At 46.2% G+C, this 19,382-nt stretch overlaps 1 protein-coding gene across 1 annotated transcript in view; it reads right to left on the reverse strand.

Moving 5' to 3' along the window:
• Positions 1 to 1,838: 1,838 nt before the first annotated feature.
• LOC133343098 (volume-regulated anion channel subunit LRRC8D-like) overlaps positions 1,839 to 19,382 on the reverse strand; it is a 63,285-nt gene continuing 45,741 nt past the window's right edge. The window contains 3 exon segments of the mRNA XM_061552602.1: positions 1,839 to 2,546; positions 2,548 to 3,149; positions 5,864 to 6,122. Coding sequence (XP_061408586.1) covers positions 1,839 to 2,546; positions 2,548 to 3,149; positions 5,864 to 6,119 — 1,566 coding nt within the window. The 5' untranslated portion in view covers positions 6,120 to 6,122.

The following is a 19,382-nucleotide window of genomic DNA, read 5'->3' on the forward strand; positions in this document are numbered from 1 at the left end:
TGGGACAGCGCTGAACGTGGCATGGAATAAAAAATGTCAAATTTCTACACAAGGTAATTACAGTCATGGTGTCATGAACTATACACGTTAAGGTAGGCCACACAATGTATTATGAATGTGATATATGATACGCCGCCGTTTGCATCATGCATGGAGGACATGCGTCCACTGTTGCCCAACTTGGTTGCCCATAGTGACAGCGGGATGGTGGTGGGGGTATCGCAAGTCCACACGGATGTCAGCTGGTTTTACTGATTGTCTCCATAATCAATAATAGGTGAAAGGGCAGTGGTGATCAGTTACGTACGAGCATCTGGGGCAAACGTGATTCGTTTTTGCAAGATAAACCCAATAAAAGCTTAACATCTGAGTGTATTTGTTTTCTGCGCTTTATAACATATTTTACGAAACAAAACACTCAATAGCATCACGCACGTAACAACACGTGATTTATCTTCTTGGTTCTTTCGGTAAAGTCACGTAGAAGGGAAATAATAAAATAATAAAAATTAAACATAATTATGTTTTATTATATAAAACATAATTATGTTTTATTATTTTATTACTTCCCTTCTACGTGACTTTACCGAAAATAATAAAAATAAAACATAATTATGTTTTATTATATAAAACATAATTATGTTTTATTATTTTATTACTTCCCTTCTACGTGACTTTACCGAAAGAACCAAGCAGATGAATCCCTGCAGTCACGAAAGCTTTAAATCGAAACACGTGATTTAATAAATTAGAGACCAATATAGCGCAAGACTACGAAAATATTAACTTTGCAGTAATTTTTTTATATTTCGCATCACAATTTACAATAAAAATGAGAATCCTTCATAATTTTTACTGACAGAATGATGCTAACATTGTCATTATTAAAGCTTACGTTTGGTGAATTGTTTATTTGACTAAAAGCACTGGAGCATAAAAATAAGGCGGTGTTTTCTGTCTAACTCCCGAAAAGATCGGTCGGCATGCGATGGCTGTGTGCCTCATGGCACATGGGAGATGCAGACATCACCGTGAACAACGGTGACGTCTGAGTTGTAAACGACTACATGTATGTTACATGTTTTCCAAGCTGTACACGTTCAAAGATTTGCAAATCCTGTCTTCAAACATCATCAATACCAGCTATCCATATTCCAGTCCAGTCTGTTACAACCGAGCATTCAATAAGAGGAAGCCACTGGAGCTATGGACTTTTAAATCAAGATTGAAAACTAGTTTCTTTAAAACTCCTCTGTTTAGTTCGTTGTCCTTTGCCTGCAACTGCGATTAGCACGGCTGACTAGGTACAACGCAAAAAAGTTTAACTTCCAGACGTACAACACCACAACATTAGCTTGGTTATCTGGAGCTCAATCTTGATGGCGAAATAAAAACGAAATAAGTATAATAAAACTAAATAAGTACTTGCCCGTTGATCTCTAATGTTTAAAATGTGAGCAGTGTGCGTGCTCGCGTGGTGCCCAGTTCTAGCCACCATCGGCATAAAACGATCTGCGTACCACCATATTAAATCATTCGCGTTCGCTTAGGGAAATACGAGACGAGTAACTTCAATGGATAAATGACAATTCATCCAACTCGATGACCAGTGCACCCGGCATGCACCCGACCCCCATCAGACGCCGTGAAATTGGCAGCGTTGAGCAAGGATAGTGCCGTGCGCGGATGAGTGAGCACCACGTGCAATAAGGCAGATGCAGCAGCAGGAGGCGCTATGGGCAGTGCAGAAAATCCCATCGTTGTTCCTGCACTCCACCTCCCACCTTCAATGAGCCGCCACTGACCAGCGTGTAGTACGGTCAAATATTCCTCATGGCCTACGAGGCGTCGGTGGGGGAGGCCCCCTCATCCGGCAGCAGTCTGATGAAAAGGTTTCTACGCGGGTGCGCACAATCTGGCTCTGCAAATCCCTGGGTTGCCCCCGGACACCCACAGTGGCTTCCAAACCCCTTCCCCCCGGCAAGAGAAAAGATCGTTACCTTGAGAATCTCCAGGTCCAGGATGTCGAACACGGCCTCGGGGACGCCCGACAGCATGAGCAGGTGCAGCTCCATCTTGTCCTGCGCATTCTTGGTGACATGCTGGCGCAGCTTCTCGTAGCTCCACTCGTGGTTGAGGCTCAGCTGGCGCAGCTTGTTCTCGCTCACCTCCGACAGGAAGACGGCGAAGCGCTTTGAGTAGAGCGAGTCGTACTGGTCGATCATGTGCATGAGGAAGGCGAAGTCGTTCTTCACGTCGGGGATGTCGCTGAAGTTGCTCTCCTCGCGCACCTTCTCGAACGAGTACTCCTTCAGAGGCCGCTTAAAGAGCCAGTAGAGCGTGTAGAAGCACACAAGGCCATAGAGCACAACCACGGCCATGTAGGTGTAGAGCACCTTGCGGAGCAGGTAGGCCAGCGTGTGCGTGCAGCAGAACGTGGTGTATCCGATCAGCTCCTCCACGTCCGGCACGCACTCGTGCAAGAACTGGATCTGATCCACGAAGTATGACGTGTAGCCCACGATGAGCAGGATCTTCAGAGTCTTTCACGAGGCTCTGCAGGGTGTACAGCTGGTAGATGATGTCGCTCTCCTCCACGTGGAGGCGAAACTTGCGCACCTTCTCGAAGAGCGCCTTCGCCTGCTCGCCGTCCTTCTTGTCCAAGATGGTGACGCTCACGCCGCTCTGGATGGACGTCTCGTGCATCTGCTTGTCCACCGGCGCCAGCGGAACGCTCTCCTGGTCCTTGGCGAACATGGGCATGCTGGGGTTGAGGCTGCCCCCATCGCCGGCGCTCACCGAGCCCAAGTTGCTCTTGGGAGGAGACGCGTGGTCGGACAGCTTGCTCTGGTGCTGCGGAGCGGTCCCGGTAACCTCCGACTCCTCGCACGCCGTCTCCGACAGGGCCTTGGTGGTCCACGGAGACTCGAAGCACTTGCCCAGGATGGAGACAAAGTGCTCGAGCTTGGAACTCGTCTTGGGATACTTGAACCAGAAGTTGCTGCTCGCCATCAGGATGACCGTGTGAATTAAGGCAAGGAAAGGCATGTACTTGGATATCCAAGGCAGAACATCGTGGTAGCATTTCTGATTCACGAAGATGTATTGCATGTATTCCATCCCCGTTTGTCTGCCACTGGGACTAGAATCTAGGGGTGGAAACAAACACAAAAGCATAACCTTTACACGTGTGCTTGTTAGGAGAAACACAACAGAATGTAAACTAAAATGCACGCCAGTACACAATTGGCATCATGAATTCGAGCTCTGAATCAGAATAGGAATATTTATTTAGACAGGAGGAATCCGATGAGCTATAAAGCTCTTTTTCACAGATGTCCAGTAGGGGCATGGCCTCAGAACATTATGACATCCGATGCCCTGGAACAGCTCTTTGTGAAGACAATGGCAGGGGGCAGCATGCAGTGCCCATTCTACTGCATCCGTGTCTTGAGCACAGGCTCCCAATTTTCACGCCGGGCTCACTCAAAAGTCTCTCTCTCTTGCCAGCCACTTCCTCGTTAACTGCGTACCGTGGTTTAACATCGGATGAACTGTTGCTATGGCTAAGGGCTGCAGGTGCTGGTGTATTCATGGTGAACACTGAATTTGGTCCGATGCCACCGCTGGGCTATATATCGTGCAGCTGAAATGCGCTTGCCGCAGAGTGTTGTTTAATTAGCAAAAGTAAATTTAAGCAAAGGGAACACATTCAATAGTTCCACGGTCAGTAGTTGTATTCTCAGTCTCAAATACTACACGCGTTTATCTTTAATTGTTGTATTGGACACACATTTCGTTAGAGTTTTAATGAAATTCCAGCAAAAAGATGCCACCGTTTAATCAAAAAGCAATTATAGAAAATAATACAAGTTATGTTTAATTAATTAAACAGATGTAAGGTATTGGGGCTGTGATATAGCTCAGCTGGTGGAGCAACAGACTTCCAATAGCAAGGACATAAGTTGAAACCATGGCCAAATTCAAGTCAGCCCAACTCCACTCAGGGGTCAACCATGGAATAATAATACGCCACCTGATGTGGACTCTTTCACAAGAAGCCATTAGTTTAAGTCAAATAGAATTATCCCTATCATTAGAACATGGCATTTACACTGAGAGTTCAATGTGGAATTCGACCATTTGTTGAGGCAGTAAGAGATGCTCAGGAGACCTGCAATGATTCCAAACGCGTATGTTACATATTAGCGCGCTACACGGGTGCACGACGCGTGCAACGAGTCATAGAACGGGGGCATGCGACCCCCGCAACCACGAGAGGAAGCAACCTGAACCACAAAGTGGGAGAAAACAAGTCGATTCTTGAATCAAATTGCATCTCCAAATCTTGCCAGTTGATTGACTCGCGAGGGGGGGGGGGGCAAAAAGTTACATGCCTCTTGCGTAGACTTTGCGTAAATTGACGAGTCAATCACTGACGACGACACACGTTTCTTGCATGAATAAAACACCAAATAGTATATATTTTTTTGTGATGATAAAAAAAAGAGAATAGGCTTTACGTTTTATGTTTAAACACCAAATAGACACCCTGCTGCAAGGCATCAAGTATGCCATTAACCACGCATGCTTGTGGTCGAACATGTAAACAAACATGCTCTGATAACATGTGCATTGTCTTTGAAAAGGTGCCGGAGATATCGCCGCTCAACCAGAGATATTAATGTTCTTTAATATCTGCATTGTCTTTGTTCTACGTACGGTGCGAAAGACGTTCAACGTACATACACATGTCCTGTTCGCTTTTTGGTGTTGTTCTCTGGTCTGACACTCCTAGTGAGACTAGGTCATAAAGAATAATACAATCTGACATTTTATTATTATTGCTATGATTTATGCTGGCAAAAGATCAGTGTGATTTAAATTTTAGTCAACTTTTTTTTTCAAGTGTAATACTTGTTGCGGACCGTCCTTTTCGCAAGTCAATAAAAATAAAGTGTCAGATTGATCTTGTGCAAGGTTTGTCTAACCCCTGGCCACATCTCCTCATAACTGCGCTCCCCGGTCCTTTCCAATCAAAACGGCATTCCTGCCGTGCGTTCAAACCCCTTCCGTTAATCTATCCAGAGGAGATTATGTGTCGTGAAGGCGCCGTTTTCCCTTATCCTTGGTGGCCTTGACGAGACATCAGACTCGCCCGTCTGCTAAACCCATGACAACACATGCAGCGGTGGTGAGAGGAACGGCGCTTTTGCACAAGCCGCGTGATGTTGCGCATGTTCATTATGTGCAAACTGCGAAACATCCGGGGCGACGTGGCCAACACTCGTGCCTGAGAAGCATTACGACGTAGAAACAGTCCCCGCTTTGAGAATGGGTTGGCAGCTAGGCAAACTTGGTACGTGGCAATGTCCCAGGAGGTGCATTAGGTGATTTATAAATGTGACATTATATCGTGAGAGTCATCGGTGAATAATCATGTATGAATCTGCCAATATAAAATAACTACGATAAAATGTAAATCCATATGGTAACCTATAATTACGTAAAATACTTTTCTCAACTCATTGGTCGTAAACAATGTGGCTTCCGTTGAATTTTGTTTATTCCCTTGCAGTTACTAGCTAGTTAGGATACCTCACAAAATGTACAATTAGTTAAAATATTGATATTCATTAATCACAGTACCATGTTGGGTCAGGCATGGGGGGGGGGGGAGTAACGCAGTTGAAACAAAAGTCAAATAGGGGTGTACAGTACCCACAAAAAAGATTAAGAACCGCCGCTTGGTCTACACGGTGACTGACAAAACTCCGAACGGAAAACCGACACTTACGCGACGCCATTACGACAATTGAGTCGGAAGTGGGATGAGAATTCAAGCGCGGTGCAAAGCTCGAACCTTTTGTTGGCGCATTGGGCGAGGCCGTGGCCAGCAGGGACTTCTGTATGGCCGAGTCGGAGAGACACGTCACGTTCTCGTCCAGCTTGGGAAGGCAGCAGAGCGGGTCGCGTGAGAACTGCATGGTGCCGGCGAAGATGGACAGCATAAGCATGACGATGCCCAGGTAGTCGAGGAACACGTCCCACCAGGGCTTGAGGATGCGGTAAGCCGGCTGAGAGTCGCTCAGCGACGCGACCTCCGTCACCGTAAACATTGCCTGTGAAAAGCAAAGCGGGGGAAAAAACACAAACACGGTTCGGTGACTCGTTCATTATCCCGGAAGCTGCGAAACACATTCCTGCGGAGGGAGCTGGTAGGAACGTTGGGTTGCTCAGTCAATGGCCAGGGTCAACGGTGGCGTGGTGTATTCCGCAAATATGGCCGACTGTGAGGGCGGGCACAAGCCGGCGTGAGTAGGTTAAACGTTGAGTTTTATAAGGGCACCACAGGGTGACCAGCCCCTCCCCAACCAGCCCCACCCCTCCCACCCCCCGGCCCAGCCCCACCCTCCCCACCCAGCCCCTCCCCAACCTCCCCACCCAGCCCCTCCCCACCCTCCTCACCCAGCCCCTCCCCACCCAGCCCCACCCTCCCCACCCAGCCCCTCCCTGCACGACAGACACAATAATCCCCTGTGGGCTGGTGTAACCAGGAGGTTCCTACCAGTATTACTATTTCACTTGACGGTAACTATGGAGCGTCATTCCCCTTGCCTTCTCCTGCAAAGTTGAAATATCGAGTTTCATTCAGGCTTAAGCCAAGTGAGGACCAGGTAGGTTCGTCCATTTCATCTTGTTTAGAGATAACGAAAGGTGTAATCTCCGAGATGGTTCGCACATTTTCCAGGACACATCTAATGTAACCTCCATATATTTATTTCAACATGTCGCAGTAAATGCCTAGTTGCCCACCTACTTAATTTGCATTCTATTCAAAAGCATGAGCGTAATTTCAGGTTCGCCTGATTTAACTCGCGGTTAGCTTACCAACCTGAAGCGTCGTAACGAAGCAACGGGACCACATGTGACCCCGTGATGCTGGCAACCAAAAGGACATTTTAAGCCCAGGCCTAGCTTCCAACCCACGCATCGACGGCAATGTCTCTTGCCCAGGTGGCATCACCAAGTTAGTGGCTGAATTATTACCTGTGCTCGTTTTAACATCGCAGGCTGCAAACGCACTGCTTCATACCCACCGCCAACATTGCACAATGTGCGTCACGCCTTGCGAAAAGACAGGACGATGGCATCTTCCCTCAATGCAAACGATATCAGCAAATTATCCAGAGCTATAGAGAGAAAACCCATCTAATTTACAAAATGTATCCTTCCCACACAATGCCTTTTTGCCACCGTCACCAAAAACAATGTACGGTAATTATATGGAGAAAGAGAATTGTACATTCGTATTAAACATACACAACCTTTTGTATCCTGAAATTCTTCCGCACCGTACGTAGCTAACCGTGCGTTGTTAATCTAGTGCTGGATGAGGGCCTCCCCATGCCGTGCAGGTCACGAAAGTTATTTGACCTAAAACCGCTAATCTGGTGTGGGTTGATGAAGGCGGGCGCAGCATAGACGTGAGTATAGTACAGTTCAACAATGAATTTTTTTCCAACGTAGCCCCACAGCAGCCTACAACACCTGTGTTATGCATGGTGGTTGCTGTCCAAGCAGTATCCAGCCCCAACCCTGCTTAGCTTCCGGGATTGGATGAGATTCAGGCGCATTCTGGGTGATGTAACAACAGTCCAATCGTATTAGTGTCACTGTATTGATATCTACGACAGTATGTTCCGTTCTTGTGTTATCTAAAAGTTTCAAGGCCGCCCTTATTCACACTCTATTTATGCTCATGTCATATTCAGACTTTGATCACGAATAAAACCCATGCAATGGCACTCGCGCCTAGTTGCATAACTTGGGACATACAACAATGTTCCCTGCTAGGTTTCAAATTGCCAGCGGTACGCGCACATAGGAGAAGTTTGAAATGACAATCAAAAACACGTGTGGCGATCATCACAACCTCTGCGCATTACACAGACAGCATCCCCACTTCCTGAAGAAGTGCATTGTGGTCCTCGTGATGCCCACTTCTGCAGGGTCTACCTCTCAAAACCCAATTTCCCCACACGACTGGGCCCATTGGCTTGGCGGATGCCAACGATATCCAACTCTTCAAATGATGAGGAAACCTATCATCTATATAAATAAAGACCTTAATCTGTATGTCTCAAAAACGTCTAGGGTATTACCCGACATGGTAGAAAGCTGAAGTTTGATACATAGGTAGCTTTTAGGACACAAACAGGAAAAATAAAAAAATCAGATTTTTTTTGTGCCCCATTGACATGTTTGTACGAGTCAGTCAGAAACCGTTTAAAATATCAGATAACATTTTTTTTCGTTTGATAGAGCGTTAAACAGCAAATACAATTAAAGCGAGACCCATTGTTCTATCTTTTATTGTTTTTGAGATTTCGGATTTAAGCAGTTTTTAACTAAATAGGACGCATTTCAAATCTGAATAATTCGAAAACGGTAAAAGATAGGGTCTTCCCCTCAGAGTATCAAGTTCATTCATTTTTGTTCTTTATTATGAAAAAGAACGGAATATTAAAATTGAGTCATCAACAATTATATTTTATTCGCGGAAAAATACACATTTTTGGAGAAGTTGTTAGTGGTCTGATCATAGATACGAATTGTAAAAATTATATTATATTTCTTGAACATTTTTGCCTGGCGAAGACGGCCTTTATGAACAAATTATATATATCTGGGAAATGTTTGCCGCGCTCAAAAGGCTATATATAAATACGAGTAAAAGTTTGTACAAAAAAACGACAGACAACAATGCCACGCAAAGCCTTAAGAGACCGTTAGGCAAAGTACTGTTAGCGAGCACCTATGAGGGCCGGAACGGTACACAATGGGGTGGGTGGCCAGCACCACGCCTGGCCGCCTTTGTCTTACCAGTGGCGATGATTTTACACACCCCACCAGGTACTCATTTGAGGCCGAGTCGACCGAGAGAAGGCCCAGGACCGGTTCAGATAATCGTCACTGGTGTTGGCCGTGAGCGGGAATCGAACTCGGGTCGCCGGGTTACGTAACGTGGCGCGCTAACCCGCTACACGCCACCGCACACAGATACACACACGCCAACAACCGTATATGATGTATTTGTCAAGTTGGTATACATAATGGAGTGGCTGAAAGAGCAGGGGGCCAAAGGTTTTGAATACAACCCTCTCAAATGCGGCTCGTGCAAACCACCGCACTGCCGCCTGTCTGCGCGCACCCATTGCACTGCCGAGCGTTGCCTTTGTTACAAGCGTATTGCGCAGGCCCCACTTGAACTGGCACTCACTTGGGACAGCAATGAAAGGCAATTTATCTTGCAGCCTAGCTTCCTTTGGGGCCTAAGTAATCGTGAACAGCCGAAATAAAAAGGCATCATAAACAGATGTACAAATTGATCACCGCGTTAAGTGAGACGTTACCTTCCGCCAAAGTCGCGCGAGTGGTCCCCCTGATGAGAAGCCAACTGGGAGGCCCGCAGCGGCGAGGAGGCGCATGACCACCCAAGTACGTTTAAACCCAACAAATATGCCAAGGCTTATCAAGGGCACGCTTAAAGTTGATATTAACACAACAGTATTTCAAAAGGTTTCGCATCCGACTGCTAAAAAGTGAACACTTAGAAATGTACTTTTGTGAGGCAGCGCATTTGCCACATGTCTTGTTTTCACACGAAGTGTTGAAGTTTTTACATGGACGGCCGCTTGGTGGTCTCTTGATGAAAGGCGCTCGCTCTACAAAGTAGATTACCGCTATTTATAAAGACTTTTTCTGACGTAATATTTCAATACGTGTATTTTCCTTACGAGAAACAAAAAACGCATCTTACAGTTATTGAAAACTGCGTTTTAGTCATCTTTTTGGTTGCCATAGGAGTTAATATCCATTACACCTCGAGCCAGCGCCACTAAACAGGCCAAATTTGCATTTCCCAGTGCTGGTCATTTGGCATTAAACGATTCACTCTCTACATACATTTCAGGAACTCTCACCCCCACAGTCACAATTTGATTCAAGATTCCATCCCTTCTCGGGTTTTACTGTCTCCATTGAATGCCGTCTTGTTTGTGTCTCTTGCATCTGTACCATTAGCATAAATGTAACACTTAGCGTCTCGTTCTTATAAATCACACGGACTATAACTTTCATCTTTGTACGAACAATACCGAGGATTGATTTCCATCGAGGCTTTACGAGCTATGCTCGGAAAATGGTCTCCCGACTCAATTGAGAGGTACTGGCTTGCCAAGAGGACGACAGCTATAGCAGTTGCTGAAGCAAAAACCCCCAGGGCGTGGGAGGAGTTTGGAAAGGCCATGGAGATGAGATAACCGGGCAGCCTCAAAGATGTTCTGACAAACCATCCGACGCCTTAGGAGGGGTCGACGGGACGTGGCCCAGGCTGTTGTCAGGAAGGGCGGCGTAACATTGAACTCAACTAAGGAGATAGTCAAGGAGATGGAAGGAACACTTTGAGAAGTTCCTCAACCCGGTGGACATGCCCTCCTCTCAGGAGGCAACCCTGGAAACAGCTGGGGGGGGGGGGGGTCGGATCCATTATGGCTTCTGAAGTCACTGCGGCTGTCGAGGGCCTTTGTAGCAGCAAAGCTGTTGGGGTGGCCAAGATTCGCCCAGAGTTGTTGAAAGCGCTGGACAGTGTAGGAGTGTCCTGGTTAACACGCAATATTCAATGTTGCATGGAAGGCGGGTACAGTACCGCTGGTTTAAAAAACTGGAGTCGTGGTCCCCATTTTTAAGAAAGGGGACCAGAGGGTGTGTTGCAACTACAGAGGAACCACACTCCTCACAGCGTCCCAGGTAAGGCCTACGCCAGAGTGCTAGACAGGCAGCCAATGAAAAACGCACAAACGTGACTTGGCAGCTCTATTATCGGACTCATATTTGGCAGACAAATAAAGCTATAAATGACACTTTTAAGCTCGCTATCGGAAGAACGAATGTAACGATTCATCGATTTAAGAATCAATACATTACTATTCACACCTGTTGTTTGGAACGTGTATGCAAACGTGCCATTTACGTTCACGTGGTAAATGAGATCGAATTGGATAACAAATGAGACAGTCAAATTTACAAAAAAATAATTGATTCCTGAATAAAAATCACAACCTCGACCATCATTAGTTTGCGAGGACAGCGAGTTCTACAGAATTGGAACAATGAGGATAATTTGCTGACACAGGATGGTAACCAGGTTACTGTGAGATAAATGCCTGCAAGGCGGCAATCTTGGAGGTCAGGTTGGTGGATCGGGGTATAGAAAGTCATCATGTGCTTGGGATAACCAGCTGCTTTAAGGAGCTAGTACAGCAAAGTCGGTTCACAATAAATCAGTGCAGTTTTGGGTTTCCACCCACCCCACTGGCAAACATGTCCAGAAAGGAATTGGCTGAACGTTCCAAGCAGGGCCCCCCAAAAAAGGTTGGCCAGTGTCGTAATTTAAATTCCCTGGGTGATAGGTAACAGATTCGGCTGCAGTACACTCTTTGAAAAAACGATCAGGACCCATCTGTACACGTACTCATGCAATTATTTTTTTTATTAATAAGGCCACTAAAATGATCAACGTCGGTGGCCATGCGCAGTTACATAACCGATCGGCCACGCAACGCACAGCCTATTCCCACGTGAAATGAATACCTTTCCACGTTATATTAAATATATACCGTTCTCATTTTACACAACAGATAAGAATGGCACGCTTACGTAACGCAGCTGCGCTGTGTGCACTGTCGGCAGACGAGCGGGAAGCAAGCCTCTCCAGAACGACTACGGTGACACGAGCAGCCACAATCCACCGGCTGGAACACGCTACGAATGGGGGGGGGGGCAGCTCCTTACACTCCCAGCCACGCCGCCGGGGCTAAATACCGTGCAATTGAACGAGAACGGCGTTACACACGTGCACACTGGCCCAGCGCAGCAATGTAGCCAACGCACAGGCGCATCCACGACACACATCGCCACCGAGCAGTGAACGAGACGGGGGGGGGGGGCATGGCGTGCTACTCACCAGTAACAAGCGGCGAGACGCCGAGGTTCTTCGGTAGCAATCGAGGACTGCGAGCAGTGGCTCGCTCGCTCTCCCGTGCTCTCGCTCGCTCGCTCGCTCGCCCTCCCTCTCACTCGTGTGGGGAGGCTGAACGGAGAAGACTGCCCCGTCCTGGCAAAACTCCCTTTAGGGCCACCCAATCCCGAAAGGAATCTCTGGGTGTTGCCATGACAACACAAGGTATGTTGCCGAGTGACCTTTTGTTGTTGTTGTTGTTGCCCGAACTTATTTTTAGTTCATTTATAAATTCCACTTAATAAAAAAAAGATTTTTTTTTCTTCTTCCTCACAGACACTCTCTCTCTCACGCACGACATTTGCTGCCACCGCCGCTTCTATCACGCGGCGTTTCTGCACAAAGCGGTGATTCTGGCGCAAACGGTTGACTTGTGAGCCCAGAAGACCCAGAGGCAACACTTAACATCTCACATTCCAACAATGGAACTGGCTGGGCAATCGACCAAACTCAACATTGTCAACCGTCTCAACGGACACAGTGCTTCCAAAATTATACCATGATGTGACAGTAGTCACCTTGGTATTGTTAAAACCCAAAACTACTATTTTGATTACTATTTGTACCAAAACTGCAGTTGGTAACCATACGATTCCTATTCCTAAGTCAGTAAGTTTTAAGTTCACTTGAAAGGGATTCTCCTCAGGATTCCTGCCATGGAACATTTGTGCAAAAATAACAAGATTATCTGGGGTTTGCTCCACGTTTTGTTGCCATATATACATACTCCCATCGTGCTATCGACATGTCAGGAGATGATGACTCCATCGGGAAATCTCAGAGCCGTGCGACCCAGATGTTAGAGACCAGCTGAAGGTAATGTTTACAGAACTTCTCTCAGAAAAATCCTTCAAGGCTTTTTTTTCTGATTCTCTCTGTATTTATTAACACAGTAGGGTGGCACACGTTCCCATGCACACTGCCAAGAGAATATCACATGACAGTCAAACCAACGCGGTTTTAATTCTCGGAGCTGGAATTTAGACATTCCACATGTAAAATAAACTCAATATAATTATATTTTAGGTGTACAACAACTGGTGCCCTGACCAAGATGGTCAACGGTGGCGAGATGTTAACTACCTCGCCTTGTATACAGGAGATTGTGGGTTTGATCCCCACCTTGGCTGCTGTATATTTGGAGTTTGTGTGTCTCTCTCCTCGTGGTCGCGTAGATTTTTCTACAGGTCCTCCGGTTTTTCCCTCCACATTTAGAAACCTGCGTTTAGAGTATTTGGCTGCGATACATTTGCACATAAAGCACTTTTGTCAAGCTCTCATTTGTGACCAGGTCGCTTCTGAAAAAGAGCTACATAGCTCAGTGGGGCCTTACCTGGTAAAATAAAAATAGTAAAATAAAGTTCACTTACTACACGTGGGAACCCGGTTAAATAAGGACAGGCGGATGCCTGGATCGGAGCCCAGGATTTCAGCGGTGCCGGCTCCGCACTCTCACCTCGAGCCACCTCGATTTGACATTTTCCAAATTCTCATTATCTTGCGGTTGAATTTTTTTTGTTTCCTCTTGTTAATCTTTCATTTTCATAAGAGCATCAGTTGCAGTTTGATCACGTTCACACTGCTCTTTTTGACTGTAAAACATATTGGGGAAACATGAGAAGGGCTCCAGGAGCTTGTTGCAAATACTCATTTTAAAAGAGCCTCTGGCTTATGTTTGAAGACTCTGTCTGGATTCTGAAGTTGGCACCGGAGCTTAGCAACTCAGCTGTGACCTCATCGAAAGGCTTCACAAGCTTCCAAACACCTAACACATTGACAAATAAAGCATTAGATGCTTTCCGTGTGGCACCTACATACAGGGCAAGAAGGTGGTGGTGGCTCTGGAGCTGGGGACCCTCACAAAACCAAGCGAGGTTTCGGCCTGGATGGAGCTGAAGACGGGCGGCCGCTGTGCACACACCGCGAGTGACCGGTGCACCGTGTGATGCACCACGTGGTGTACCATGTGATGTACATGATGTACCGCGTGATGCTCAGCAGAACCCATTGGTCCTGCTTCTACGCTCCCCACAGTCACCAACCTCAACTGACCGGCATGGGGAAGTATGGTCAAATCACCACCACCAGCACGGCACGGGGGAGGCACTCGTCCAGCAGTGGAGTGACGAGTCACGAGTTCATCTCCCCCGTGGGTGTCTACCGTAGCCTTACGTCCCATAGGGGATGAAGAGGAATAACTAAGTGGGTGTCTATCAGAATCAGAATTTATACTGCAGGAGGAATCCGCGATGAGCTATAAAGCTTTTTTTCACAGATGTCCAGTAGGGGCAGGTCAGAGAGTTACAACAACAACAGCAAAGAGTTGGAAAAGTAAGCACTGTCCAGATTCTACTGTAGGTATTTCAATCATTGCATATAGAATTCGCCTTGACCTTAACAACACGTGGGGGAAAGCCATCGCAGATATTTTTGATGTCGATGCCCAACTGCAAGAATTTATATTGAGTCCCACGGGACTTGAGGAAAGGGACTGATGAAACCAATCATCACGTCCAACGCAAAATGCACATTGCATCGGTACTCGCAGATACCAGAGCACTAATAATTAGACGCTTTCGACTTCGACCAATACTTCAGCGCTCACCGGAGGTGTACTACCCCAGTTGACTTGTTTCAATGTTCAATTGGAACATTCGGCAACAAAGTATATAGTCAAGTCGACTCACTTAATGCACATCAAAGCTCTTGGCAGTCACGCACAATTGTGTGAAAATAGCCACTGCATTCTCTTGTGTGTCGTGCAGACAGACAGTGATTTATATACGACACGCTTCTGGGTGCTGCATGGCTGTAAATTATTTGATCGAGGTCAACTAAGAGCCAATTGTGATTCATGATCTATTTCACAAGCAGGGCATGGGTAACCACACTAGTCCGAAGACAAATGACAATTACAAATGAGTCGATGGCAAATATTCTTCAAATTTGGGCTTTTGACAACCACAGGCATGCAAGGGCTCACTGTTGTTGTAGTGACATGAAACGTTGTTACTCTATGATTAGCACCAGCCACTATTTCACACGTCGGGTAATAAAGGGACATGTGACTGGGAGCCGGGAGCTCCTTACTTGATACAGCAGGAGGCGTGACCGAGGGCAGGGCGAGCCCACGCCCAGGGAAATAAAGGGGGAGCCCCGACAGGGATCGGGGTCCGTTGTGGGGATCAGCCTGGAGTCCCGCTTCGTCTTCGCTCATCGCTGCTCATTCGTCGGTTGAGTGTAGCCTGACATCGTGGGTCAGACAGCGTGTGTGCTGACTGGCCTGTTCGCTACACTAACGCACTAGTTATAGAACCCGAGTTGTTATTAAAAGTATTGCCTCCAACTATAGTGTGTGAGACTCCATGTATAACACACTACATTGTGAAGGTTGACACTACCAGCCTCTTTCACGCCCCACTTTATAGAAGACGGCATACTTTCGCATTTTATTGCAGGATTTATTCGATGGCTGCCGAAGAGAACATGCTGACTGAGCGCAAACCGGCTCAGCGGTTGAGCACCGCGGCCGCCTCGCTATGCAGCCGTTTTTTTATTCGCAAATATACTACCAATGCCCTAAGCATCGAAACAATTACAAATTATGATCTACGGACAGCAGCAGAGGCGTAACGCCGGACCTTTAACGCGCGACCTTCGCTCGCAAAAACCCAAACGCCTCGGCACACGCGTAGGAGAGCTCGGTAGGCCTGAGGCTGCTACTGGCTGACGTGCTTGCCATGCTCCTTCCGTCTGATTTGTGGCACAACTGTGGCCGGTGTGTCCACGACCGACGAACGAGGAGGAGGCAACCCGACGGAGATTCCAGAAGCAGTTCTAGCGACATTTCCTTCCAAGCCCTTTCTGGACAACACGAGGCACGGCACTGCTCTGCTGCTAGCTCTCCAAACGGATGCGTATTCTCATGACGCATTGCTAAGGATACGAGGGATAAGGTTGGGAGAGGCGGGGGGGGAAACAGAAACTTGAAAATTGTTAGATAAACAATCCATGTTTTTAGAATTCAAGGACAATGCATATATTATCATAGTATGTTTTTTGTTTGCATTTTGACTGCAAGTATTGTGTTTAATGCAGACATGAATCCTTGTAAAAAGGTTTCAGTTTTGTTGCCAGAAAAAAGGGGAAAAATCCTATTATTATAATTCGGGTTGTTGGCCAACTACCAATAATTCAGGTAAAAATCAGTCAGAAGTGGAACATGATGTCATTTACGCATTGAATGTCACAGTTATTACAATACATTCGTACCCTTTGGAAACTATGTTTCAACTCCCACAAATTGCAGCTTCAGGTGTACCATCTCACACGATGTAACCTCTTTCGGTAAGTTGGAGCACATTACCAGAAGTAGTGGTTCAGAAATGTGTTTCAGACCCAGCTGCATGTCCAGTGAGTACACATAGAGACACACATTCTGCCCACTTGTGCAGTTTCCCCTTCTATAGGGAACAATGCCATCAGCCATTAGCCGCTATGTACATTGAGGTCATATTTACTCAATAAAGTGGGGCGCCACTCGCTTGTCGGTCACGTATATCCTTATCAGTAATTCTAGGCCATGGCCATAAAAGTCTCACGCACAATCAACCGAGCGCCATACCACTCTTCTTCTGCCCGCCGCCTTAAGACGATGTCGGTGTAGATCACACATGACCAATGCCAATCCACACATTAAAGATAGCGATTGGCACAACGCCAAGACACGAGTCAGCTATATAACCCATTGATACTGTGCATCATATAAATGGTTTACATGACATTTCTGTTCAATTGGTTCCAACTATTATGTTAGTGAGACCCATAAATGTAACTAAATGGATTATTGGACTTCACATATCCTTTTGTATTAAAAAGAGGGACCTACAATTATATTCTTAGCTTTTAACTGTTTTTGTGCTTCATGAATAATTTAACTGGCTCATGAATATTTGCCCACAACCATGAATATGCTGATGATGTTGTGACATTTCAGGATTATACTCAGCACATTTTCTTATATCTTGCAAGTGTGGGTGACTTTGCATTTGTACCAGATGGTAAAGGCTGGTCATGCAATATTGGAAATGATAATGAAAAAACTGGATTGTGGACATTAACCCACAGCTCTCCAAATCTTCTCATGGTGCCTAATGTGGTAAGGCGGCTCTCAATCGAATAGCGCCAGGTCAGAGCACTGAGCCTGGGTTTGAAACCAGGTTGGCACTCGTGATTAATGAATGCATACACAAGTGTTTCACTGGCCAAAAAAAAAGACATGTTTAGCCATCTGGACCAATTTTTTCCAAACCATTTGTTTAAGTAGGCAAGGACCTTGACCAGTTTAAATGTTCTGAACTTCATCAGCAGCGCGTGGACCACTAATGGACGTTTCCACCAAGCGAGAATTTGGCTTGTACCTTAGTGACCCAGCGTTGTAACAACGTGGGGTTCCCATTCAGTATGGGGCAGTAAATTGCCCTACATTTATTACGAGCTGTCTGTTAAAGAGGGCGTGTAATAAATCAAGTAATCCCAGGAGTAAAAACTGGCTCATAAAGTGCAGTCAACTTGATCGTCTCGGCTCGATTGCACAATTGAAGGTGCACAGTTGGTTTGTGACTAAAACCAACATATTTTAAGGCGCAATGATTAAGACACTCTCATCGTCCTGAGACGTGACACACGGCCTGCACAATGTCTCCTGTTCTCTGACAGAGGGCGAGGCACTCGTTCACTACGAGAGTTCTGACGTAAAATGCATTCATCGTTGTGCCCAGAGCACGCATAATTGGGGAGAATAAACCGAGGGAAGGAATATTATTCCCAATAGCTGACCTTATTCTGGCTCTGACTTTTAGCGCACGTTATATCATCCCAAGAATCACAAATATAGCATTGGCACAGGCCGATTTCAACGACCCATATATGACAATAAAATATCTATTTTTATACATATGACGTCTTGGACACATTTTCATGTGATTGCATAACTGTGAGTTCTCATCTTCGTAACAACCAGCTTCTTTTCTATACAGCACTTGATACGGAATAATAAAAGTCTGTGTCTTAACAGCGAAGAGTACGAGCCAACGGCAATGATTGTGAGTGACAAATGACCTCACTAAAGGAAATCCAGCATCGCGTGTGCACGCACTGTAGTAAGGGCACACCCCGAGCTTGGGATACACGCCGGATGGTTAGATGCAGTGAGCACTCTGCGCCGTCAATGCGGGCCATCCAAGTTCGATTCCCAGCCACAGTGAACATTTGGTGGTGGGCAATATCTGAACTGGTCCTGGGACCCGCCCCCTCACCAACCTACATTGACCAGCGTGGTGAAGTATGGTTAAGCAAACCCCATGACTTCATGGTGCGGGGTGTCCTTTGTCCAGCAGCGAATTGACACAGGATTGTACGATAGTTGTATTGTCAATGATGGTGGCATCTCCCTTGGGGTCAAATGAACAACTAATTATTTTTGGACAGAGCATTTTTACAGCAATAACTTTAGTTCACATCTGCGTTGATATCTGCGGGTTGTGCCATGGCTCAACACACAGCGACTCCCACCTCATCAAGAAAAAACTGATATGTCATACACAAAGCATTATCCCAACTGCCCTGAGGATCAAAGTTACCAAGCAGCCTGCCTTACTCTTTGGTTCTTTCGGTAAAGTCACGTAGATCAGAAAATAAATAATAGATCACGACGTCTCGATCGCAACAACAAGCAATCGTCTTCAGGTGAGAGGGAGAAGAGTATGAATTCCTGCAGTCACGAAAGCTTCAAATCAAGATTGAACCGCCTCTGCGGGGAGGATTTCCACACAACTCGGACATAACTTCAACCGAGAAGATGGATGCACAATTGAGCAATCTTTGGAAGGACGTGATCAACCAGGTAAAGTGTTAACTGTTGCGTTAGCCGACTCTCTGAGTTGCATCACATTTCTAAATTGTGTTAAGTTTGATATCTAAGCTTCCTTTTCCTTCATCTCTCTTTCACCTAAGCCCTCTTTGCATTTCACCCCCAAGTTACGGCCTCTCCTCCCTCCCCCCTCTCGGATCTATATAATGCCTCGTCACAACGGCATGCTTCTCTCTCTCACCTGAAGACGATTGCTTGTTGTTCCTATCGAAACGTCATGATCTATTATTTATTTTCATATCTACATGACTTTACCGAAGGAACCAAAGAGTATGAATTCCTTCAGTCACGAAAGCTTAAAATCAAGAAAGAACTATATATCGCAGTGGGCCTTTCCTTTGTAAAATAAAAATAGTTTATTTTTACTTT

The sequence above is a fragment of the Lethenteron reissneri genome, chromosome 16 (assembly GCF_015708825.2).
Source record: "Lethenteron reissneri isolate LAM-NWPU_2019-01 chromosome 16, ASM1570882v1, whole genome shotgun sequence".
Taxonomy (NCBI): Eukaryota; Metazoa; Chordata; class Hyperoartia; order Petromyzontiformes; family Petromyzontidae; genus Lethenteron; species Lethenteron reissneri.